The 26,453-nt window shown below is 44.6% G+C and overlaps 1 protein-coding gene across 3 annotated transcripts; it reads left to right on the top strand.

Moving 5' to 3' along the window:
* Window positions 1–55: 55 nt before the first annotated feature.
* gon4lb (gon-4 like b) lies at window positions 56–26,141 on the top strand. 3 transcript variants are annotated; one of them, XM_084944709.1, is made up of 30 exons: window positions 56–295; window positions 1,105–1,246; window positions 1,450–1,583; window positions 1,660–1,734; window positions 1,838–1,882; window positions 1,952–1,984; window positions 2,080–2,178; window positions 2,489–2,590; window positions 2,673–2,813; window positions 2,995–3,226; window positions 3,751–3,849; window positions 3,931–3,971; window positions 4,094–4,194; window positions 14,179–14,422; window positions 14,500–14,586; window positions 15,832–16,015; window positions 16,095–16,245; window positions 16,362–16,509; window positions 16,609–16,725; window positions 17,065–18,141; window positions 20,706–20,949; window positions 21,035–21,192; window positions 22,359–22,556; window positions 23,984–24,127; window positions 24,204–24,512; window positions 24,827–24,925; window positions 25,003–25,129; window positions 25,211–25,568; window positions 25,660–25,762; window positions 25,846–26,141. In XM_084944709.1, the coding sequence occupies exons 1-30, from the start codon at window positions 272–274 to the stop codon at window positions 25,960–25,962; spliced, it is 5,133 nt and encodes a 1,710-aa protein (XP_084800835.1). In that variant the 5' UTR covers window positions 56–271; the 3' UTR covers window positions 25,963–26,141. The 3 variants fall into 3 exon arrangements, with proteins under 3 accessions (XP_084800835.1, XP_084800834.1, XP_084800836.1); XM_084944708.1 differs by having other exon boundaries at window positions 3,748–3,849; XM_084944710.1 differs by lacking the exon at window positions 56–295 and adding an exon at window positions 576–698 and having other exon boundaries at window positions 3,748–3,849.
* Window positions 26,142–26,453: the final 312 nt, after the last annotated feature.

The following is a 26,453-nucleotide window of genomic DNA, read 5'->3' as shown; positions in this document are numbered from 1 at the left end:
AACAAAAGCTCAACACTGCCCCTAGCGTCCTGGAGCACTTCCGTTGTGTTTTGGAATTTGCATGTGTTTTGGGGTTTGCATGTGTTTTGGAGTTTGCAAGTGTTTTGGAGTTTGCAAGTGTTTTGGAGTTTGTACGTGCTTAGTCTCTAGGGGCCACCGTACTCCAAAGCACCGGTCAAGGTCTCGCCCCGGAAGTGGTATTGATGTTGGCGGAACAGAAGCTAAGCTAACAGGCTAACGGAGCAAACATCGGAAGATGAGAGCGTAAAAGATGGCTGTCGGTTTCAGCCTGACGGTGAGTCCTTTTCTTCCGTCCGTGTGATCGGTTCTGTCTCCTGGGTAATGGGTCCCGTTTTATTTATTGATCTTGGAGCAATACGCGCTAAACAAACCACACTGCGCCTGCTCAGTGTGTGAGGTAAGCTAACATTAGCTTTCTCTCACACACACACAAACACCAACATGTTTATGTTTGCTGAGCAGTTTGAGCTTGAGCTTTAATCGGCTCTGTGTGGATCCACCATAACACCGTGAAGCTCCCGGTAGGTCCCGTGCTGATGCTGGAACTCTGCGGTCCCTGAGTTAGCACAGCGCTGGAGCCCCGGCTCGCCGTAACGTCGACGACCTCATCGGTCACAGTGGTCACACCGTTCCCGGAGAAGCACCGAACTGTAACCTGAATGCTGAGCTTGAGCTTGGTTATTTAGCCTTTTCACTTACTTACTTTAACACACTGTTTTATTTTCACATCTAGCTGTAAATGGTTTAGTTTGGATACTTTATTAGGTAAATCATGCTAGAGGGACCCTAACCTAACCCTCTGTTTATCAGCAACTATTCGTCTGCCAGCTGTGACTCCAGCTGTTCAGTGATCACCTGTTTCATCATAAGCTGGCTGTCAAGTTTAAGCCTTTATTCTCAGATTTTATGAGATGATAAACATCTCTGATTGATCAATAGGACATAAGCTGGGTGTGAAGAACATCAGAGTTTAAACCTTCATTCAGATTAAAGAATGTATCAGCAGCTGAAGGTGGAGTTACCGTGTTGATCATTTTATTGATCTCAATCAGTAAGGGTCTCATTGCTCTCTGTGTGTTTCAGACGACGGCGATGCGGCGTCTCGCTGAGGAAGATGTCTGTCTTCTGGAGGTCAAATGTTTGAGGACAAGCAGAGGGACGGACAGGCAGCCGCAGACAGGACATCCCACTGACACACAAGAAGAGGATGCCACACCTGTCTCAGGTGATGTCATTATATCTAATGGTGTTTAAAAGGAAGGATAAATTCACCAGGGTTGATCTGATTGGCTGGTTCAGTCTGTGTGCAGGCCGCATTTGATCTGCACAGGGGAGGGTTACAGGGAGTTACCCTCCCTCCGTGCTGTGTAAACATCAGCTAAAGGAGGCAGAGCTAGCGTTTGTTCATACCCGGACTTTCCTGTTCAGGTGGGCGGATGATGGGAGAGAGAGCGGTCACCGTCGAGACTAGCGATGATGAACTGGGACGACTGGATATTGACCTGGACAGGAAGTCCAAACAGCTGAACCTGACATCCAGCAACGTGCGCGCCATCCTGCACGTGAGCAGCACGCCACCACACACACACACACTTTAACGCACACTAACACATACACTCAGACATGTGTGTGTTTCAGGAGGTGATCACTGATGAGCGTGTGGTTGCCATGATGAAAGCGGCAATCAGAGACACTCAGGACCTCCCCATGTTTGTGAGTTTGTTCACCTGTTGGTGTCTACCTGTATCTGTCAGGCATTTGTTGCTTTTTTCTGTATGTATGTAAAATACATATCTTTCTGCCTGTCTCTCATCAGGAGCCAAAGATCTGGACTCGGTCCAGACTCAAACAGAGCCTTCAGGTGAGTTCAGCATCCCACAATCTTCTCTGACAGTTTACCTGTGAGCCTGACCTCTGTGTCTGCTTTCAGCCTGTGAACCGGGGTCTGTCTGCAGTGAACAAGGTAAACTCATCAGCCTGTGTTGAAATGTTTTAAGTTGGATTTGAAATGTTGTTAGTTTCAGTGATGCTTTACCCTCGTACCTGTCTGTCCCGCAGGCCCCTCAGTTTATTGACATTGAACTTGAGGATAATGAAGACTCATCTGATGAAGAGTATTGTCCTGATGAAGAAGAGGAGGAAGATACAACTGAGGAGGTGAGTCTTTAACCTTTCACCTTGCTGCTGTCCTCAGGAAACTGACCTCACTGTGCAGTCATGATGTCACACATGTGAGATCCAGGTTATCAGTAAGAGACACTAATCCAAACTCTGAGAACCAGAAACAGGATGAAGAGCACCTGTGCAGTCTCACCTGCAGCAGGTGACTCTGACACTCTGTGAGGCCTCATTTCTCGCTCAAACATGATGCCACATACAAACACACACACACTCACTCGGAGTGTCAGAACTTGCGTAAATGAAGATTTCAGGACTTCCGTCTGTACAAACCTTTTCATCTTGACAGACATTCCTCAGTGATGCTGACAGCTTGGCTTCACCTCCCAGAATGCACCTGGGCTCCCAGAACAAGTCTCCAACACACCTGAGGATGGACAGCTCCCTGCAGGTTTGCTGATGTCTGACCACCACAAAGTGGTACAGTGACCTCTGACCCTGCAAGCTGCTCTGACCTCTGGCTTATTGCTTAGAGATATGAAGGAAACCCGCACGACCAGATGAGTTCCACCTGCGCGCCTCAGCTCCTCCCTCCTCCTGAATCGTCCTTCCTGGAGAGACTCAAGGCTGTTGATGAGGAGTTGGACTGCAGCCCCTCCTACACCTACAGTCAGGTAACATATCTAACCAGGCAACACCAGGGAACAGCATATCAAACTGTTTTTAAACACTTCCTGTTACTGAAGGACCTGTGTGATATCAGACTTTGTGTTCTCACCTTATTAAAAGGATGGGGGGTAAATACCTGTGATGTGTCCCGTCTGGTTTGATCTTGCACCTGTGTGTGTGTTTCAGTCTCTGGACAGGAAATCTGATGTTGATGGTGGCGTTGATAATGGCTCCAGCAGTTTGGCGTACCGCACACGCTCCAAGCATCCTCTGGTAGACGTACCTCTGGGTCAGCTGGAGGCGGAGCTTCTGCCTCCTGACATAACGGCCGACATGTACGATGAAAGCACTGCCCAGCGGGAGGAGGACCGCCATTGGGCAAAGTGGCTGCAGGGCCTAATGGCCCCCGACTTTGAAGGTTAGAGGTCATGATGGCGCTGGCTGCTCGAGGCTTCAAATTTTAAATGTGGTGGGGTGGCTGTAGCTCAGGAGCTAGAACAGGTCACCTACTGATTGGTTGGTGGTTTGATCCTTGCCTCCTCCAGTCTGCATGTCAAGTATCCTAACCCCAAGTTGCTCTGCGATGCATCCATTGTAGTGTGTGAATGTCGTTAGAAAGCACTGAGTTTAGACAAAGTCCTTGCGAGAATGGGTGTGATTGGGTGAATGTGGCATGTTGCATAAAGAGCTTCGAGTACTCTGGGAGAGTAGAAAAGCACTATATAAGAATCAGTCCATTTACCAATTGTGAACCTGTTTTTTTTTTTTTTTAAACCAATAAAAAATCAAGCTGCTGAAGCATGCTGATGGTGAACATCCAGGATTGGACAAACTTTATTGATATGTCGTAAACGGAAAACAAGCTCAGAAAAATGTTTTTGAGTTAAAAAGGAAGGTTATGGTTTTGTCTAACGGCAAACAGCTGATGTTTGTTTTCAGAAGAGGCCGAAGATGACGACGACCCCGAGTACAACTTCCCAGAGGACCTGGATGAACCCGACCTGGAGGACTACAGGACGGACCGGGCTGTGCAGATCACCAGTAAGTGATGTGCAGTTAGGAGGAGGCGGAGCTTTGAGAGTGTCAGAATCCTCACTGTGAATTCTGCGTCCTGTTTTTCAGAGAAGGAAGTAAATGAGCTGCTAGAAGAACTCTTTGAAACTGTGAGTTCTTATTTTGTTTCCGCAAATTTGACTCGATGCCGCTTTACACTCACAGGATTAGTCTTTAACGTCAGTATGTGGGCGAAGCTTCAAACTTTTTCTTGTTTTCCTCTCCTCTGCAGCTCCAGGAAGAAGAAGAGGTGGTGGCTGAGGAGGAGGAGCATGAGGAAGAGGAGCCCCCGTCACAGACCGGCCCTAAGTTCAACGTGCCACAGGCTTTACGGTACTGATAGTTGCATCCCAGTGCATGATGCTCAGCTTAGAAACATACAAACACATGTTAAAAAACACAGTTTTTAAATTTTTTTTTAAAATATCACCACAATCGCATTACCCATGGAAACATCTGGAGCTTCATGAAACCACAGAGAGAAGCAGCTGGAGTCTGATGTTTAGAACATCTGGCAGCAGCTGCTCTCTCCGGGGCGATCGTGGCTCAAGAGTTGGGAGTTCGCCTTGTAATTGGAAGGTTGCCGGTTCGAGCCCCGGCTTGGACAGTCTCAGTCGTTGTGTCCTTGGGCAAGACACTTCACCCGTTGCCTGCTGGTGGTGGTCAGATGGTCTGGTGGCGCCAGTGTCCGGCAGCCTCGCCTCTGTCAGTGCGCCCCAGGGTGGCTGTGGCTACAATGTAGCTTACCAGTGTGTGAATGTGTGTGTGAATGGGTGGATGGCTGAATGTGTAAAGCGCTTTGGGGTCCTTAGGGACTAGTAAAGCGCTATACAAATACAGGCCATTTACCATTTATTTGTTCGTGAGTAAATCGGTTTGGCTGAGATTAAAGTTATTAGATTAGATTAGATAAAATAAAACTTTATTAATCCCCCGGGTTTTTTCACACAGCTGAATAAACGTCAGACAGAAAACAGGAAAAATTAAACAGAAGTGTGAGATGGTCGAGAGTTTACACCAGTGTCCTGTTATATTTTAGATAGCAAGGAGCAGGCGGTTGAGTTTATTAAACTCCACCGAGACAGCGGTGACGCTAATCTGAAGGCTAGACCGTCCCATATCCAGGAGTATCGGAGCAGTTGAGTTGCATTTTTTTCTAAACACCGGGTCTCTGTGGCTTTTAAACCCCAAAACACGCTGCGCCAAAAATTGGTCCACCCCAAGGATCGGGTCCCCCGACACAAACAGTAACATAGTGTACGCTGTTAAGTGCCAGGAGGATTGACAGGATTTATACATTGGGGAAACCAAACAACCTCTGGCTAAGAGGATGGCACAACACAGAAGAGCTACCTCATCAGGCCAGGACTCTGCAGTCTATTTACACCTACAGGCCAGTTGACACTCTTTCAATGATGATGTACACATCCTGGACAGGGAGGAACGCTGGTTTGAGCGTGGAGTCAAGGAGGCCATTTACATGAAAAGGGAAAGACCATCTCTGAATCAAGGAAGGGGCCTAAGGTTACATCTGTCACCGTCTTACAATGCTGTGATTGCAGCCATTCCCCAACTATCTGTGAATGGTACTCATGGCCATTGATCAGAGGTCTTTGATCAGTGGGTTTTGGTCAGTGGTTGTTGATCAATGGTCATGAGAATTTGCATAATTAATATTAAGGAACTGACCTCCCAGACCATTGTTCCCTCAGTGGGCTGGTTTCAGTCATTTTGCAAATGTACTGTTTATAAGATTGGGGAAACCTGCAGTCAGCTGAAACTGAAGAAGTCACTTGGATGAGTGACGAAACGTTTCTCCAAGAAAACGCTACATCCAGATGAACAGAATCAACTTTTTGGAGATTTACTTTCCTGGATGATTGAGAATGCATCAAGAAGTCTACTGAAACAAGTTACTAGCAGGTTTAGGCTCACGGTGCAATAGTACAGGGTGGGCCATTTATATGGATACACGGTAATAACATGGGAATGGTTGGTGATATTAAAGTCCTGTTTGTGGCACATTAGTATATGTGAGGGGGCAAACTCCTCAAGATGGGTGGTGACCATGGTGGCCATTTAGAAGTCGGCCATCTTGGATACAACTTTTGTTTTTTCAATAGGTAGAGGGCCATGTGACACATCAAACTTATTGGTAATGTCACAAGAAAAGCAATGGTGTGCTTGGTTTCAATGTAATGCTTTTTCCTGGAAAGCACCATGACCTTCTCCATCACCTGCTGGTTCCACTCCCTCAGCCTTCAGGACAGGAACAGACTGCAGCACACTGCATCAGTGTGCTCTAAAACCATTGGCCTGTCAGAACTCTGGCACAGGTTTTCTACCTAATCTTGGAGCAGCTGAGCACACACCTACCGGATAGGGCTGCCACAAACGATTATTTTGATAGTCGACTAGTCACCGATTATTTTTGCGATTAGTCAACTAATCAAATTATGCATCCATTGGACGTAAAACGTACAGCTTATTGCACAAGCATGCATCTGCTCTTATATAGCTATCATTAGCTTACAGCTTTAAGTGTTTAAGGTATGTGGTAAAATAAAGACAAGATGATAGTTTATTACATTTTAATGAAATTTGCAGATTATTTCAGTGGAGTTTAATAAACTCAGCCATCTGCTCCTTGCTATCTAAAATATAACAGGACACCGGAGTAAATTCTCGAGCATCTCACACTTCTGATAATCAGCTGTCTGCTTGACGTTTATTCAGCTGTGTAAAAAACTATAACTTTAATCTCAGCCAAACCGATTTACTCAGGAACAAATAAAATACTGAAAAAAGCCAAACAATAACATTTTTAAGTTATCTAAGTGACTTATATATCATGTTTAACCTGAGTAGCGAAAGACGGCGGTGGGTTTGAAAACGATGGGCCGGGAGTCCGGTGTTCTCACGGCTCTAGTGACCCTTGAACCCCGGCTAGCTATCGAGCTGGTGGGTAACAGACATCTCGGAAAACGTTGGAGCGCTTTTGAAAATATGCGGTGTCTTGATAAACTAAGCAGATATTTGAAGTTTACACAGCTACATTCTCAGCTGAAAATAAGTTGAGCGTTTATTTTGAGACCCAGAAAGAATAATAAGAGTAATATTAAAACTAACTAGCTGCCGCCATTGTTGGAAATTGAGCAGGGCCGCGCGGGTCCTGAATCTGGACACAGCTACAATACCGGACACAGCTTCTTCTTCTTCGAGGTTTAACGGCAGCTGGCATCCTTGTACATGCAGTGCTGCCATCTTCTGTTTCAGTCCGTTATTACACTCTTAAATCCTACTGCTTATTCCTGTGTCTTCTGGGATCTTACCAAGCTTCAAACGACGCGTCGACTATTAAATTAGTCATTGACGATTTTAATAGTTGACGTAACCGTGACTAGTCGACTAATTGTGGCAGCCCTACTGCGGGATCAGCTGAGCACACACCTACCAGATCAGCTGAGGCCAAGAGGTAACAATCTTACCGCGGTCGTTTAGCCGCAGTTTACGGATTCTGAGCTCACTTCGTGCTCCGGTTCCAAGTGCCAGGACCCTCCGTCCTTTCGCCTGTTGGGAGCGGGACGGTTCCAGGTTCTGTTCGGTCCAGCTGCCTGCGGTCTCCGCTTTCGGCCGCGGAGCCGGCCATCAACACAGAGTGGGACCCCTCTGAGCGGGAGGGTGTTTGTTGGGAGGAACTCCCCATTTATCAGACCTCTGGCCCCGCTTAGACAGGAGACTCCCGAGAAGATAAAGGAACGTCGAAAGAAACCCCAACAAGAAACAACTCCGATTATTCCCTTAAAAATAGATTTGCGCCTCTCCGCTTGTCACCGTCCAGCCTGTAAAGCCTGTCAGCTGCAGAGCGAGGTCACCGGAACGTAAATAAAGATAAAACAAGCCGCACGAAATGGGCAAAGAGAATAGAGAACAGCAAGCGAGGGAGAGCACTTGCTATTATTCATGACGGCATTGAACAGCTATGCATCAATACCAGTGTCTTTAATTTTCCACAAATGACAGTAAAAGAAATTTCTGAGAGGGTTCCATCGATTATTGAGAATAACCCAGAGCTAGAAAAAGTTGTTGTTCATCCTGGAGCTGCTGACATCTTTCTGAAAAAATCCGAAATTTTAAAGACGGACTTCTTGGATTTACTTCAGAACTTTAACCACAAGGTAGAACTCCACGTATCTGGACTAATTCCAGCAGCGCCCTCAGATGAAGAATATAGCAGGATGAAATCGTTCAGCAGGGTTGTTAAAACTCTCTGTGCTGAAAGGTCAATTCGATATCTAAATAATTGAAAGATTTTTTGTGGAAGGAAGCACCTGTTTACAAGAAATGAACGTAACATTAATAACAAAGATCAGAGGCTTTATCTTCTGAACTTGTTGTCTCATGTGAACTCACCGCCCTGTTCTCAAATTGAGATAAAGACGTCAGTATCAGCTGAGACACACAGTGGATGCCAACCAGCTGGATTACACAGAGACTATGACGTACTTGCACCCTTCAGTGATAAGCCCGCCAGAGACATATCAGCCGACCCAAAAACAACGGCGCCTGACGACTTTCGAAAGAAACACAGAGTTTCAGCAACTCCAAGTGAACCCCTTCAAACCCAAATAAACAGAGGGATTCGTCTGACACCAAAAGTGGGACCACACCCACCTACTAATTATAAACAATATGGCTCTCCACTCCACCTAACCGAGTCTGAAAGGTTAAAGCAGAGTGGTTAAGTCTATATTTTTAGTTGATATCACTGAAAAAGAAATTGCAGCAATTCTAAAAAAGACTAAAAATAAGACATCTACTGATTGCGATGGTTTAGATATGGTTATAGTTAAAAAGACATTGGATTGTATAATTACTCTTTGTTATATTTTCAATCTTTCATTCCGTACTGGTGTATTTCCTGAGAGAATGAAAGTGGCAAAAGTGATACCTCTTTATAAAAAGGGAGATAAACAGTTTTAATAACTATAGGCCAGTGTCACTTCTGTCACAGTTTTCTAAAATACTTGAAAAACTTTTTGTGGAAAGACTTGATAGCTTTATTTAAAAACATCAATTACTAAGTGAAGTCAATATGAATTTCAGAAAAACGGATCAATGGCATTAGCATTGATGACTACTATTGACGACATTTCATGTGCAATAGATAATAACAAATATACAATAGGGGTATTTATTGACTTAAAAAAGCTTTTGATACGCTGCAACATTCTGTTTTGATTTCTAAGCTTAACAGGGCTATGTTTAAACAGAACAGGAAAGAAAGAACTAAATCAACTTTCAGTTCAATATTCAATATTATTGCCATAATTGTAATCTTTCACTTACAACTGTTGTCACCAGAACTGCTCCTTGGTGGCAAAAGCATGTTTGATTCACCACTTGAATCTGCATCATAATCTTCTCCCTGGTCACATGGTGAGATATCCATGAGACGCCTTTTCTTTAGTTTCATCCTAAAAAAGAAAACGAAAATAGTTATATTACAGGATGTTGTTACCTATCCAACATTCAGGAAGTTGCACACACAAACACACCAAGCACAGTGCAGACAGAAAGCGCGCGGCTTAAGAAGGAAAAAAAACACACTGCAGCTTTTTATTCTCCGTGGGTGGGACACCCAAAACGGATTTTTGCAAAGGCGGATATCAACTGTAGTTCTTTTGTCGTATAGCTATGTTAAGTATATTGAACACGAAACTAAATTTACCCAACTAGCACCATTAATAACTTTAAACTCTCACTGCATGCTAACAATTCAGCAAACTGTATGAACTAAGCTAGCAGCTGGATGGCAGTTTTGGCTAACTACCCATTGGTAGTCAACTGATAATACTGCCTCGGTAAAACTTAATATTTGACCACGACTGATGTTACTACAGTAAGTCAAAGCTAAAAGAACCCGTTCAGGTCCCACCCACTGACCCTGATTGCCTGACTAAGAAATTCAGTTGTTAAATGACCTGAAATAAATACACCATTATGAATAACCCCATTATGAAACAAAAACAGACTTTGGGGAAAAAGACGTTTTGGAATATAAAATGTCTCAAAAAATGTTCTATAATTCATAAAAAAAGATTTACTGCTACTTTAGCTTCAAGTGACAACAGACTCAAACAATCCTCTGGACAAATGCTTATATTGATCAAGATTTTGCCATTCTTATTGGACAGTGTTGTAGAGAAAAATCCCTTTATCCAGTTTATTTTGGATTTAATTGAAATTGTTAAAATACTTTTTGCCCCAGTTGTGTCTTTACAAACTGTATCCAAACTAAAAAAAATGATAGAAGATCATCTTAATCAATTCAGGCAACTGTTCCCAGAAAACAATGTAATCCCAAAACAACATTACATGCTGCATCTTCCCTCTCAGATTATTGCCCTGGGACCTGTAATACGTCTAAACACAGTTTTTTTAGAACAATGGTCAGCCAAATTAAACTTTAAGAATGTGTGCAAGTCTCTTGTAAACCACAATCAGCTGCTGGAGTGTTGTCAAAGTGAAGCAGGAACTGAGCATCCGATATCTGTAAATGAGAAAGAACTAGGTCCTGTATCAGAGGTTGCTAATATGGAGCATTTGCAATCAAAGGTTGTAGATTTTGGGGGAATTGAAGATGCTATACATCATGCCGTTAGAGTAAAGTGGCTTATTTTACATGGTAACAAATACATCTGTGACAGGTCTCTTATACTCATTTCAGCAAATGGTTTAAACCCTTTGGACTTAAAAACCTGAAATAAATATACCTTCCAATGATTGACTTTCTTATTTCAAGGAAAAAGGTGAATGTTTCTTATTTTGAGATAATTTTTTTGTTTTACACTCTATCTGAAAGCTATTTTTGCTTGAAATAAATGTAAAATGGTTCATTTTTAGATATACAGACTAAATAAGAAAAACAGTAATATATACTTGAAACAAGTCTAATCATCTAACACATGAGACTGGAAACTAGCTTGTAATGTTCAAAACAAGATGGACAAGATAATCTGGCTAAATTTAAGACAATAAATCTTGTTAAGCTACAAGGAATTTGCAGTGTATCAGGGAAGTCTCTATTAATCAATTACAAATGATATACATGCTCTCTTTCTTTCAGAAACTTGGCTAGATGGAAATTCACAACAAACTGTATTAATAGAGACTTGCCCAACTGATTATCACTTCATTAGTGAGACCAGAAAAAACAAGAGGTGGTGGTCTTGCTGCAATCTTTCACCAATGACTAAACTTCAAAAAGGTATCGCTAGGTGAGTTCAGCACCTTTGAATATTTAGCTACTGAAACAAATGAACAAACAAAGTTTTATTTCTAAACATATAGACCACCAAAATCTAGCACAAACCTTTTTAATGATTTCAATTACCTTTGCTCTGCAATATGTCTAGACTATGACCAGATAGCAATTGTGGGAGATTTCAACATTCATACTGACAAGCCTCAAGATAACAGAACAAAAGCACTAAATGATGTCCTCCATAACTTTGATCTAATCCAGCACGTTAGTGAGCCAACGCATAACCGATGACACACTCTGGACCTACTTAATAGCAAAGATTTAAATATCTCTAACATTGCCGTAACTGATATTGCATTATCTGATCATTTCTGCATTTCATTTGATAGCACCATCTTAGCCAAAATACCTAATCAGAGTAAGATCACTGTTAAAAAACGCTTCTTTGGAGAAAACTCAGCTGAAAATATTGAATTAATGTACACTTCCACCTTATTTAAATCACCAACATCCACCAACACACATTCAGTAAACAAACTGACGGATGATTTTCTATCCAAAATCTCAGACATGATGGATAAGATTGCACCATTTAAGGTTAAAACTGTCTCTAGTAAAAAGAAGTCTCCGTGGAGAAGTGATCCACTGGTATGTAATGAAAAAAGAGAGTGCTGGTGCGCCAAGAGAAAATGGCAAAAAACTCGACTCCAGGTTCATTGCGAGATATATAAAGAGAGGCTGAATAAGTATCAACTAGCGCTGAAGAATGCAAGGGAATCATTTTTCTCTGAGATTATTCACAGAAACAACAATAATGCTAGGCCATTATTTGCTACAGTCGAGAGATTAACTACTCCTCCAGTGGCAGTAGCCCCTGAATTAAGCTCAATCAGGGCCTGCAATGAATTTCCCAGCTTCTTTACTGAAAAGATCTTGAAAATCAGAAGGTCAATCGGTACATTAGTTTCAAACCCAATACTGACGTTAAGCCCAATTAACACCTATGCAGAGAAAATGACTCACTTTCAAACAATAAATCAATCAAGCCTTGATAAAATTATTGAGAAACTAAGCTCTGCCACCTGCTGCTTGGATATATTACCAACAGGTGTTCTTAAAAAGGTCCTCCCAGCCATCAGGGAGGATCTGATCCAAATAGTTAACGCATCCCTCCTACCAGGTGTCTTTCCCAAAGCCTTAAAAACAGCAGTTATCAAACCAATATTAAAGAAAAAGAACCTAGACAGCACATTAATGCAAAACTACAGACCAATCTCTAATCTTCCATTTATCGGTAAAATTATTGAAAAAGCTGTTTTCCAGCAGTTAAACAGCTTTCTCACAATGAACAACCGCTTTGATATTTATCAGTCTGGTTTTCGTAGGCACCACAGCACTGAGACAGCCCTCGTCAAAGTGTTTAACGACATCCATATAAATACTGACCATGGTAAATCCACAGTATTGGTACTATTGGACCTTAGTGTGGCGTTTGACACCATTGATCATGATATATTACTGGAACGTCTAGAGACCTGGGCCGGACTCTCCGGTACAGCACTCGACTGGTTCAAGTCCTACCTTAAGAACAGGAACTTCTATGTGTCAATTAGCCAATTTTCATCACAAAATATAGAAATCACATGCGGGGTCCCCCAGGGCTCCATCCTAGGGCCCCTCTTATTTAGCATTTACATGCTTCCATTAAGCCAGATTATAACCACCAATAATATTAACTACCACGATTATGCAGATAATACTCAACTTTATATCTCAGTGTCACCAGGTGATTTTGAACCTATCCAAACTCTTACTAAATGCATTGAGCAAATTAACAACTGGATGTCTGATAATTTCCTTCAACTGAACAATAACAAAACTGAAGTACTTATCTTTCGACCCCTTGCCTTGCCTAATCACGAGCCAAGGTGTGAAAACGGGTGTGGGTCACAATCAGCCAGGGTTTCAGGTGAGCTCATTGTGAAACCTGGCCCCACCCTATCATGTGATTTCCTGAGGTCAGATGGCCCAGGATGTGAGTGGGCGTTAAGGCGTCTGGGAAGGATCTCAGAACTGGATTATAGATGGCAGACAGCTGGTGTCGTAAACCACCGCCTCTGTTCAAAGATGGTCGCTCACAGTGGACATAAATGGCTTCTTTCAAATCCTCTTTCAAACCATCTGTCCTCTCTGTCCAAAATGTGAACGTTGGCATCCTCAAAAGAGTGACCTTTGACCTTTAGATGCAGATGAACTGCTGAGTCTTGTCCAGTGGAGGTGGCTCTTCTATGTTGTGCCATGCGCTGGTGAAGTGGCTGTTTGGTCTCTCCAATGTAGGTAGAGGATCATCAGGGGGTCCTTTTGTCCCTCTTTGGGGGAAAACTCCCACTGGGTTTAAATCTGGGACTCCCCACTATTTGACCCTGAGAACTGAAGAAGCTTGTTGGATGAGAGGTGAAACGTCTTCAAGCAACTTAAAGAAGTCCAGACGCTTTTCTTTCCAAGCTTCTTAGACTACAATGACCTGGATTACTGAGAACCTTCACAGACTTTATGCCCTGTGCTTATCTTCAAAGTCATGCTGCTCTGTTGTATGTTAATTGCCCCTTGGGGATAAATAAAGTTTTTCTGATTCTGACTCTGATCTGATTCTGATTCTGTATCATTGATGTCCAGATTATATGATGTAAAGGTGGTTTCATCATAGTTGCTGTGATCTGAACATGTATGAAGAGACTTCAAGGCGTGAGGTGAACACCTGTGCACACACACACACACACACACACACACACACAGGAGTGGCACATGGTGCTGCCTCCCGTTGGGACGGCACAGCAGAGAAGTGCTGTGGCTGTTTGGGTCGGGAGGAAGACAAGTGTCCTCTGCTGCTGCTTCTTCACACAGATCTTGTGAAGAAGAGTCACGCTGAGAGGAAACAATTTGTCTATGATGCTCCACCTACTTACACGTGAAATACTCGGTGGCCAAGTATCAGACTGCAGAACATGTGATACACGCTCGCTTACAGTGTCTCTATTTGCTGCCCGTAGCTTTGAGGCACCGTTAGCCAACATGCTAACAGAGCGGCGGCAGACGGTCAGAAAGCAGTACGAAGCTCAGCAGCAGCGGAGAGCCTTGCAGGACACGACCAATCACCTCTCCTCAACTCTGAAGGACACGCCCATCCATCCTCACAATACCATTGCTTCTGTCTTAGTGCTGCCGCGTCGCATTGGCCCCTCCCTCCAACTGGACCACACCCAGAAACTGCAGCTACAGCAGCAGCTGCAGCAGGTATGGAAGGTTACCTGTCTCACCCACTTATTCTCCAGGTGTGTTTGCCTGATATCATGTGACCCTTTCTCTCCTAGCATGTGCAACTGCTGACGCAGGTTCACCTGCTGAGTCGCCACATTGCTGCCCTGAATCATGAAGCCTCCATCACCAAACGCTACCTGGTCAGTAAACACTTCTCAATTATACATACCAATAGCTGAACAGGGCAAGTGGGCACTTACCTGGTGGGCGTTTCCTCAGCTCTTGAACTTATTACTTGTTATTAATCTCTGTCTCTATTCCATGGCATGTCTTTATCCTGTCTTCCTTCTCTCACCCCCAATCGGTCACAGTAAATGGTCCCGCCCCTCCCTGAGCCTGGTTCTGCCGGAGGCTTCTTTCTGTTAAAGGGGAGTTTTTCCTTCCCACTGTCGCCAAAGTTCTTGCTCATGGGGGTCATATGTTGGTTTTTTTTCTCTATTGTATGGTCTACCTTACAGTTGCGGCTGGGTGTCGTTACTGATTTCTACTGATTTTCTATTCGATTCAGACTCAGTCTGAAATATTATAACTCTGATCATTTATCAGCACATATCCATATTTTGTATCTATAAAACAAAGCTGACACTGTGAGACTTCATCAGAGGTGTGACCATCACAGCAGACGTCTTTGTGTCTGAAGCAGGTGTTCCTGTCCTGGCTTTTTATAGCAGAGAACCTTAAAAATATTCTGCAGTCGATCAAAAACTGAAGAAAACCATGAATCAACATGTGAACATGACCTGATGCTGCTGGAGTGAAGCAGAGTCACAGAGGTTTGATTACAGACACAGCTGAGCAATCATTGAAGTCTAAATGTCTTCAGTTTAAACAGCAGAAATGAGGCTTTGCTGTCAGAGGACGACAGCACCGAGCACAGCAGCAGAGCGTGATAAGCAGAGAATAATGCAGAAAACAGAGATTTGATGGTAAACTGGTCTCTGAGTGCACTGAGGGAGAGAGAGCTGTGCAGGGAGTAAAACAGCCAAAGTCAGAGAGAAGTCATGACGACGTTTCTCAAACGTGAAGCGTAGTTTGAGCTTCTTTGGCTACTGGTTCAGTCAGTTTCGGTCAGAGAGACGAAACCTGCAGAATCTGTGTGTTTCAGCCCCAACGGCGCGTCTGTGGACGATCCACGCTCTGTGTTTCTGCTCTCATCTCCTGTTTGAGCTGATTCTGGAATTTCTGATAAAATACATTTATATTTAACAATCGATTCAGGATTTTAAAGAATCGAGATCGCTTTATTCAGACTAAAATAGATTTGAATCAGGAAATTCATTATTTTTTTAAACCCAGCCCTTACAGTTTAAAGCGCCTTGAGGCGACTTGTTGCTGTGTGAATAAGATGAAACTGAACCAGCACTAATGAGCACCTCCACTATCAGGAGGAGCTGCAGCACTTCGCCCGCCATCAGGAGCAAGGCTGCGCCTTCAGCTGTTTCAGGGCATGTAACCTGCAGGGTGCACTGGACCTCCTGCACGAGGTGGAGCAGAGGGACGAGCCTCCACCTGCTCCTCCCACTCGAGCCTCCAGACGCTGGCTCCCCCAGATGACCCCTGCAACCAACAGTAAGGGCAAGCTACCTGTCAGCCATGTTTGATGCACCAAACAGATCCAGGTTCAGATTCTTGTTCTGGTTCTGTTTAGGTCTTGCCTTCCCTCTGCTGCCTGCCGACACCGCCTGGCTGTTCGCCACACGACCCGTGTTCCTATACCCAGAACTACTTCCTGTCTGTAGCCTAGACCCCGCCCTCCACAGCAGGAACCTGAGAACATTATACACGCCAGGAGAGGATTGGTAAAACACACACACTTCCTACATTTTATTTTTTCACATGCACTTTGTGTAAATTTATGGCTTCTGTTCTTCATTGAACTCAGTAAAAACATATTTCCCATCATGCCTCTGTGCAGTCTCATCGTTCTCGGCCTGAAACACTTCGAGGGAGCATTTCAGTCCGACGAGCTTATCAGTTCATACCTGCTCTGTAAGAGTCGATGGAACTTCAGGAAGCACGTCAGAGAGATGAGCAGCCCAAGAGCACCTGACAATGTCATCAAGGTGACATCAGAGTGACCTCATTATGCACCGTGTGACATCATTAGCGAACGTTACATTTCAAATGAATGACTCGGGGCCCAACTTTGTGGTTGTTTTCAGACATTTGTGACGAAGGGCGTCGTCCCGCCGCTGCCACTCGCCTGCAGCAGAGTCCAGCAGGAGGACCAGCGCCCCCCGGTGGACAGAGATGGTGAAAACATGCCAAACTGGCTCAAGGTTTGAACAGCTAATCCCGATCGTGATCCAGATCCACACCTATAATAGAATATAATAGAATTCCCCTTTATTGTGTGGCTCTGTCTACATCCATTCAGACCCAGGTACAAATCTGCTGGGAGCAAAAGTTGCCGGTTTAGTTTTTGAAAGGACCAGTTTGAACCTGCTAGCCAATTCCAATCTAAAGTTTTTCTTTAAGCGTGACCTGTTGATTCAGATTTTGTGTCTCAGAACTATAACAAAAAGAAACTTTGTGTAGTTTCATGCGCTGCTATACGAGTATTGCTCAAACATCATAATCTGAGGCACAGATTGTTATCCGATTATTCTCGTCTGCAGAACAGTCGCCCAAGCATCCAGAAGACCCGCTCAGATGCCCGTTACCCCTCCTGGCTTCCTCCAGGCTGCACTCTCAGGCTCCACCCCAATTATATCAACAGGTACCGCCCCCGGCCCCGCCCCCACAGGCGCGTCTTCGCACTGGCTCATAATGAATCTCTGCTGCCACTCGCCAAAGCACAGGAAGATCCGCCGGTGGAGCCACACGGAGAGAAACAGGTGGACATGCGCTTTTTACCTGTTTCAGGTGTCACGTTATTTTCTGCCCCCACTGCTGTGTCAGGAGCCCTACCATTGGCACCAGCTTCCATCTGTGGAGCGGTCCCACTGACTGCTGCTCATCCAGGCCCCGCCCACCCCGTGTGTGCCAAGGTGATGCAGTCCTGCCTTCCTATTGGCCAAAATACACCACAAACCGTGTCTGCACAGGAGAGCCCCACCCCCTCGACACTTCTACTGCCCATTCCCTCTCTCACAAGTCCTAACACTACAAACGCACTGAAGCCGGGCTGCCTCCTCCTCCAGATGGTGTGGACTCCCCCAGCTCCTCCCACCTCCCCCCAAAATGTTTTGGAGCATCACATCCACGGGCCAATCAGTGGGCAGCAGGAAGAGGTCTTTTCTAAGCAGGAAAAGATAAAGCAGGAAGAGGAGGAGAGCATGGTCTTGGTGTCAACACTCAGCCTGACGTCATGTACAGGAGATGTGGAAGAAGAGGAGAGGCGGGAGGAGCAGAGACAGGAACAGGAGGAAAAGGAAATTGTTGTTGGTGTCAGTTTGAATGGAGGAGAAAACAATGGTCAGGAGCAGGAGCAGTGGGGACGGGGAGGAGAGGGGGGGGAAGGAGGTGAAGCAGGTGAGAATGAGCAGGGTGGAGAGGAAGAGGAAGGGAGACAGAGGGAGGAGAGGAGTGGAGCGAGAGACGACAGTGGAGAGAAGGATAAGGACGAAGATCAGGACCGGCATGGAGATGATGATGATGATGAGGACTTTGATGACCTCACACAGGATGAAGATGAGGAAGAAGTGATGTCATCAGCATCAGAGGAGTCTGTTCTGTCGGTTCCAGAGTTACAGGTAGATAGAAAGTCTACCTTAAAAGTTTCCACCTTTTGCGATTTAGTGGTGTTGTTTATGCTCATTAATGGCTACGTACCGCAGGCCTTCATGTTGGCAGTAATTAAACCACTACTCACGCTAAATCACAGCAACAGTCACCTTAAGGCGCTTATTATCGTAAGGTAGACCCTACAATCGTACTTGTTATTAATCTCTGTCGGTCTTCCACAGCATGTCTTTATCCTGTCTTCCTTCTCTCACCCCAACCGGTCGCAGCAGATGGCCGCCCCTCCCTGAGCCTGGTTCTGAGAGGTTTCTTCCTGTTAAAAGGGAGTTTTTCCTTCCCACTGTCGCCAAAGTGCTTGCTCACAGGGGGTCATATGATTGTTGGGTTTTCTCTGTATGTATTATTGTAGGGTCTACCTTACAATATAAAGCGCCTTGAGGCAACTGTTGTTGTGATTTGGTGATGTTTTAATAAAAGTGAAACGGGTTTTATTGCCGGCCTCCTCATTGGTCAGAAGTTGCCTCTGATCATGTATTTTTACTCCGACACAGAGAGAAAAGTTCAGGTTTGAGGAAACAAAGACTAAAGATTTTCTCGTGTTCTTGTGTCTGAGGCAGAAACTGAAGCTGAATAGAAAACATTTTTTAAATGTCTTTCCTTTTAGTAGAAGCTCATCAGCACAAACAGCTGCTGAAATGATAGACAGAGACTTTATTGATCCTAAAATGGACATTTGTGTTACAGCCAGTGTTGGGCAAGTTACTTTGAAAAAGTAATTCGTTATAGTTACTAGTTACTTCTTCAAAAAAGTAACTGAGTTACAATATTCTAAAAGTAATTAATTACTTGAAAAGTAACTATTGCGTTACTTTAAAAAACGTTTAACCCTCTGGCGTCCAGGGTATAATTGACCATTTTTAACTACTTTTGATTTTACCTCCACATTTTACCTTTAAAAACTATTTACTTTGCCTTGTTTGGTATCGTCCTTTTCAGCACAACCTCACGTGTCTGAATTTACAGTTGTTTTCATTTTGACATACTGTATTAACACAACTGATCTAAAATCAGACAAAAAACATAAAATCAGAGTAGAAAAAGTGATATTTCCACTGTAACAACCACAAACATGTTTAATGAATCATATTTCATAACTTTAAATGCAAATATAAATTGTCAATTTTAAAATCATATGCACAAGTTTTGCAAACAAAGTCATTTGCATCCATTTACCTTTTACCTTGATTTTTTAAATAACCATTTCAAACTATTTACAGAACAATCAGCTGTTCTTCAATAAGATGCCACACAAATTATTTGTGCCACTCCAAAACAATAATTTCTGTCCACTATAAAGGAGAACATCACAGCCTGATACCTGCAGGTCTGACAGCAGCAGGTGTGTCACTCCTGTTTCTACCTGGAGACAGCAGTCGCCTCATTGTTCTGACACACAACACAAAACTATCCACAACACTACACACTAACTACACAAGACAACACATTAACTACACACTCCAAACACGCTAAACGTCACAAATCTCTCACATCTCAAAACTCGCTCTCTCTTTTTCTGCTCTCTCGCTCTCTCGCCGTCACTCCTAAAACTTTTTTTTGTTTGTTTGTTTGTTTTTTGCTCATAAGCAGAGAGTGCTCGCTGCGCTGTCCTTAGACTGTAAACGTGACGAAACTATTGAGGAAAAAACGCCGCGTATATATTGTTTATCATGACTCTGGTTTTACGAGGCCTATCAACACAATTTATAAACTGGTATATGTCACCTTGTTGCTTTGTCTTTAAGTGGTCATGTGATTGTCTTACCACGACTACTTTATTCTTCTTCAGTCAAACAGCAGCACTCATGCGATTGTTTTGCCCCCTGAGCTCCAGGTGTTGTGCCAGAAAGTGATCGTCGGGCAGAAAGTGATTGCTGTCCGCGGGAGCGCGCAGCTGCTTAAAGCTGTAGCGTCCAGATTACTTACAGCTACTTCCGTGCAACTGATATAAGATGCGGTAAGCTGAACACAGCTTCAACCGTCTGTTTGTTGAAAAATAGTAACGGACTGCATTTTCTTGTTAGTAACTGTAACGGCGTTGTAACGATAGGAATAGTAATTAGTTAGAGTAATCGTTACTGAACAAAGTAACGCCGTTAGTAACGCCGTTACTTGTAACGCCATTATAACCATCACTGGTTACAGCAGCATGATCAAGTTTAAGTAAGAGTAGGATGATGCTCAGGGGGTTTGAGAACGGTGTTTCTGAGAAAAACATCACCAAACCCTTAGCTGGGTTTGAATCCAGAGGACACAGTCAGAAGAAACATGAACGTTAATGAAGATCAGTTTGGTTTTTAAAGTAAACCAAAACAAACTGAAGGACAGACGTTTTCAGGGAGACGTTTGTGAATGATTGGTATTCACTGATTTAGATATCGGTAACTCTCGGCAGTGAAATCTGTTTTCACGAGGAGGCGTTTGGATTTGTTTAAAAATATTAAAAGCACGGCTGAAAAGAAAAGTTATGCTGATGAGGTGCCGAGGGTTTGGATAACCTCTGACATTTGACCTTTAGGAGACAATGAAGCAGCTGACGTGGCTTGCGGCGGAGCAGCGGCTCTGTACAGATGGCGACTCAGAGGAGGAGCACTCTCCCACCTCTCCTGGCTCGCAGGAGGAGGAAGAGGAAGAGGAGGAGGGGCCAAAAGGAGAGGACTCAGGGGAGGGGCGGAGCAAAAAAGTGGGTTTAGACGAGGAGACGCCGTCCAGAGAGCGGACGCCCGGAGGAGTAGGGGGGCGATGTCCCGGACGAGGACGAGGTGGGTCTGCGTCTGTACACCGTTTAAAACACTCACCATCTGTGACCGAATACTTCCTGTTTCTTATTTTCTGTCATCTCTGCAGGCCGAAGCCAACCTCATCGTGGCCTCAGGAGGAGCCGTCAGGAGCGCCACAGCAAAGATGGCGCCAAACTGCTGCTGCTGTATGACGAAAACATCCTGGACAACGACCCGCACAGAGAGAGCAAAGACATGGCGTTCGCACAGAGTTACCTCAGCAGGGTGAGCAATGGACGTTAAATCGTCCCGCTGTTTGCTGAGCTCCCGTCTTTGCACACGTGGTCTCTCCAGACGCTGACATCATCGCCTCCGAACCTCCTTTCAGTTTCCTGCGTTTCTTGTGATAAATGAGAAAACGTTCGTGGCTGCTCCTCCAGCAGGATTGGTCAGATTTTAGTGAATGATCACTTGATAGGTCTCCACCCACCCCTCCACCATGTGGGTGGTAGAGCAGGTCAACTACTGATTGGAACGTTGGTGGATCGCTGGCTCCTCCAGTCTGCATGCCAAATATCCTTGTGCAAGATATTGATGTTCTCCGATGCGTCTATCGGAGTGTTTAGAGTCAGTGCCTATCAGAATGCGTGTTGTTGGGTGAATGTGTTGTATAGAGCGCTTTGAGTACTCCGGGAGAGTAGAAAAGCGCTCTATAGGAATCAGTCAATTTACCACACACTGCTCATGGTCATGTTTGTGGTTTCACCTGTGAATCATCACCTGGATGAGAACATCATTGATGTTCAGCTGCTTTTGCTTCGGCACATAAACGGTGCAACGTGTCCGGTCTTCCCTTCGGGCTCTTTGGTTCGTGTTTGCATGGATTATTGTTAGCATTGTAATCTCTGAGGATCATAAACAACAGCATCGTTAATGACTCCCGCATCGCGTCTCCCGGGATTTGTGTCTAGTTTTCGTTGTTCTGCGTGTTAGAAGGAGCTAGGAGGAGTGACCACAGCAGCACGACGTCTGTGGGTGAATGAGAGGGAAAGATTGATGGGTAAGTGGAATCTGTAGTGCCGCCACACGGACACTGGAGGGCAGTAAAAGTAAGATAAGATAACCTTTATTAGTCCCACACGTAGGAAATTTATTTGTTACAGCAGAAAGTGGACAGTGCAAAGTTACATAGAAAAATTAGAAAAACTGTGGAATAAGATACCTAAAATATAGGTGGTGGAGTTGGTGTTTCCTTTAATCGCTTGGATGGCGTAAAAAAAAAAAAGAAGTGACATTTGATTTTACAGGTGTGGCGTGGCGTGGCTCTCGTTCAAGTTCGTACAGTCTGTACGAGGGGGCCGGTCTTCACTTTGTTTGTTTTTATGGCAACAGTAATCCCCATCTCTCCTTAGAACATGTGGGCTCATGATGTTCCTCCTGTGTGTCGACAGGTGCGTGAGGCATTGCATGATGTACCTGAGCAGGTGGAGGAGTTTGTGTCTCTGCTGAGTGAGTTTGAGCAGGTGGGAGATGGACAGGAAGTGATGCAGCTGTTCAGGAAACTGCGCTGCATCCTGGGAAACCGGACAGACCTCCTCCAAGACTTCGCCGCTTTCCTGCATCCTGACCAGGCGCTGCTGTGTGGACTGGTGAGCAGCTCGTGTGGTTTTTATCATTGGAGTTAAACTCGCTGGTTTTCCTGTTGATGACAGCCCAAGGTGTTCTGTATCAACTCTGGTAAAAAAAAAAAAATCCACGCTGCGTACTGATGTCCACAATTCCTTTTTTATTTCCTCTCACAATCATGGAGCACCGTGAAAACTAGAAGCAAGTAAAATAATACCATTGGCACATACAACATCCGTTTCAGACACTTATGTCTTTTAACAAAGTGCACAAGTGCTTAACAATTTAACAAGCATAATTTTACCGTGTACGCTTTGTAAACCAGCAGTAGAAAAGTTGAAGAGCCCTAAAAGTCCGTCTTGTCTCTGCCGCTCACAACTTGTTGTTCCTGTGACTCCGGAGGAGGTGACTACTCCACAATCATGCTCACAGAAACTTTCTTTTGTAAGAAAAAATGTATCACTGGACTCAAAGATGATCCTTTTCCACTGTAAGTGTACACAAACATGAATACTGAATAAAGCAAAACAATATAACGATCTCAGGTGCTGGCTTCTGGTGTTGTCATGGCAACCCACACAATTGCATTTCAGCATCAGCTACATGTTCATTAAGTTTCCTCATAAAGGCTCCAAGTGATGAATTCAAAATGTGTTTTTACAAATCTCTAATCCCTAAAGCTCCGACTAAAGTTAAAGTCAGCCTCAGCCAATCACAGAGCTCCTCATGTGAGAACCTGTTAGGAAGCTGAAGAGTTTCCTAATGAGAGGAGAGAACAGCTGAAGGATGACACTCCTTTTATCTCCATGTTCACAAAGGGCAGATTTTCTTTAGAGAATCATTGATCACTGGGCTTAACTCTTAGAACTGAAGAAGCTTCTCGGATGAAATGTCTTCAAGCAACTTAAAGAAGTCCAGACGCTTTTCTTTCAAAGCTCCTTAGACAAGAATCATCGATCGTTTTCTTTTTTTAAGGTGCGCTGATTGATTTAGCTCATACAGCAAAGCATTCCACCTTAAGAGTTGCCGTAGCTGCCAGCAGGACAGTGAATGTCTCCAGAGGCTGACGCAACTGCTTCCTCTGTACAGGCCGCCATGCTCGAGCATGTTTGGACTGCGCCCATCTGTTCGGGCGAGCTGGGGCATGAGTGCACGCACTCAGTCTGCCATGATTGTGCAGTTACAGATGGCGTTCCAGGATCAGAACAAAGCACTATGGATTCTTAAACAGGAAGTAAAAAAACTGCATGTCAGCGGTGTGCTGCAGAACTCGAGCGGCGCAGTTTGAATAAACAAACGTCCCCGTGCCTCATTTCATGTGCTCCGTGAAAGTATCCGTATCACTGCAGCTTTTTAGCTCAGTAACAACGAGTTCACGTCATGGTGATGCCTCCGTCCATTCGCAGGTCACAAGAATTTAACGGTGTTTTCACTCTTCATGCTTCTGCAGTTCGACGAGCAGCAGGCGTTTGAGCGCAGCCGCCGTTTCCTTCGACAGCTGGAGATCAGCTTTGGAGACAATCCGTCGCATTACCAGAAGATCATCAAAGCTCTGCAGATAGGCCAGGACCTCAGTCCCACCAGCGTCCACGAGGTACGAGGTCTTTGAACCACATTAACCAGACAGGTGGAACTAACCTGTGCTAATCTCAGCTGTTTCATGTTTTCAGCTCAAAGCTCAGATGTCTATGCTGCTCAAAGGCCACACCCATTTACAAGCTGAATTCTGGGTGTTTTTTGACGAGCTCCGCCCACCTCCAGCACATCCTGGACAGTTTGAAGAAACCCATTGGCCAGAAGATGGAGGCGGCGGGTTGGAAGGTGGAGAGGGCGTCAGCCAAAATTCAGGAGGCGGGGCCAGTGGCGGGTTTGAGGAGGTGACGTTGCCAGAACTAGAAGAGGAAGAGGAGGGACATAAGATCCAACCAATGACAAACCGCCGTCAGAGAAGGAAGATGGACTCTCACAGAAACTACAAGGTCTGAAGGGGGTCAGATTATTTCCTGTCTCTGCTCCTTTTTATCAATCTTTTAGGGGAGAGCTGTACTCCAGGTCGTTTGTAGAAAAACACAATCCACAGCGTTCCAAAGTCAGATTCCACGTCTGTTTTTTTGGAAATCTGGATCCGTTATGACTGCAGATCTTTTGGAAGTCGGGATCCAGGATTGTTTGCTTATTTCTGCTGACGTCCTGTCACAATGAGCAGCTGTGTTTTCAGCTCTGTGATTGGTCAGATTTACATTGTTACTGTTTTCAACCCTGTGATTGGACAGATTTACACTATTCTTTGCAGGGCTGTGATTGGTCCGATAAAGACTGGGCCTGCCCTTGTCGTGATTCAAAGATCCAGAAACACAAGAGGAAAGGATGCACCCGCTGCCATGGCAATAAGGTATGTCTGTATGTTTCACCAGGGGTGAAACGCGTAGAAAGAATTACACCTGAATTACCTGTTCATCTCTCCTCTAGACCTCAGGGGGCGTGTCCAGGGCCATGAAGAGTCTGGACCCACTCTACTCTCAGATAAGTGCTACCCATGATGAACCAGCTAACAAAGACCTGGACCTGAAGGGGGGCGACGACAGTCCCCTGCCAGGTATGTCACACGATCCTCTGTTGGTCCTTTAGCAGACAGGTGTGTGTTTTCTTTAAATAACTATATTGTTTGTGTTGACAGATCGGTGTGATGCATCATGGGAAGGCTCGTTTCCACTGGCTGATACAAAAGAGGAGGAAGAGGAAGAGGAGGGCGAGGAAGAAGAGGAGGAGAGGAAAAAGGAACAGAGCCCAGCAGCGAAGAGGAGCAGGAGAGAGGAGACACTGCAACCGCTACCTGTGACCCTCTCCATCACCTCTACCTGCACCTCCACGATCTCTACTTCCTCCTCTGTAGCTCCGCCCTCCACTACAGCTTCCTCCACGTCTGCAGCCTTCTGCACTCCTCCTCGGTTAGCTCCTCTTCCTCCTGACCTCCCTGTCTGTGCCAAAAACATTTCTCTGACTGCGAGCGGGGAGAAAGTGATCCTGTGGACAAGGTACTTTCTTTCACCTCGACGAAGGAAAGGTGATTAGGAAACGGAGTTAGGAGGCACCTATGGAAGGCCTGACTGTTTGTTTATTTTTCAGAGAAGCAGACCGGGTCATCTTGAAGACATGTCAGCAAGAAGGAGCCAATCAGAACACATTTCAGGCCATTTCCAGCCTGCTCGGCAACAAGACTCCCAGCGAGGTGATTGGCTGTTCAGTGTTCTTCCAGCATGATTGCTCGGTTTGTCAGCTGCTCACTTTATTAACTTTGTGTCGTGTCTTCAGGTGTCCCGCAGGTTTCGGGATTTGATGCATTTGTTTCGGACAGCAGCACGTCAGACCAGCTCAGAGGATGAAGCCCCGCCCATTGAGACAGAAGCAGCCAATGAAACGGAAGACTGATATTAACCAGTCAGAAGATCTTATCCAATGAAAAAGCAACGCGTCTTTTATTAAAAATAAAAGAAAGCAAACACTGATGTGTTTACTGTCCATAAAAAATCTGTAAATATTAACGTTCAGAAGATTTAATATTATGTTGTCTTTTTGTTTTTTAAGTCAATAAAGAAGTTTTCCATGTTTTCATGTTCTCTGGTGTTGCTGACACATCAAATGGATTATTGTAGAAAATATTTTACTGCAAAAGTGCCAAACTAAGTGGAAGATGTTACACCCGAGTTCATGTGTGATTGATCCCAAACTCCTCTGAATAAAGCCGCTGAGCCTTTCATCAGGAAGTACAGGTGTGAGCTGCACTCTGCTGTTCAACTTAGAACAGCAGAGTCTACGTTCATTCTCTTATCCTGATTATCCTAATAAGGATAAGTGAACATGTAAACATTAGCACCTGTAGGTGCAGATGTACAGCTGTCCTGTATCAATATATGCACGTA

The sequence above is a fragment of the Perissodus microlepis genome, chromosome 11 (assembly GCF_051167445.1).
Source record: "Perissodus microlepis isolate ML-2025 ecotype Zambia chromosome 11, ASM5116744v1, whole genome shotgun sequence".
Lineage (NCBI taxonomy): Eukaryota > Metazoa > Chordata > Actinopteri > Cichliformes > Cichlidae > Perissodus > Perissodus microlepis.
Note: the sequence above shows the minus strand (reverse complement) of the source record. Positions and strands in the feature narration are given on the sequence as shown.

What these genes read in the sequence shown, in the direction of transcription:
- gon4lb (XM_084944708.1), top strand. Translation starts at nt 272, where the DNA reads ATGGCTGTCGGTTTCAGCCTGACG. An exon ending in ACGTGCGCGCCATCCTGCAC is followed by an intron (nt 1,584 to 1,659) that starts GTGAGCAGCACG and finishes TGTGTGTTTCAG; the next exon opens with GAGGTGATCACTGATGAGCG. An exon ending in ACATGCCAAACTGGCTCAAG is followed by an intron (nt 16,726 to 17,064) that starts GTTTGAACAGCT and finishes TCTCGTCTGCAG; the next exon opens with AACAGTCGCCCAAGCATCCA.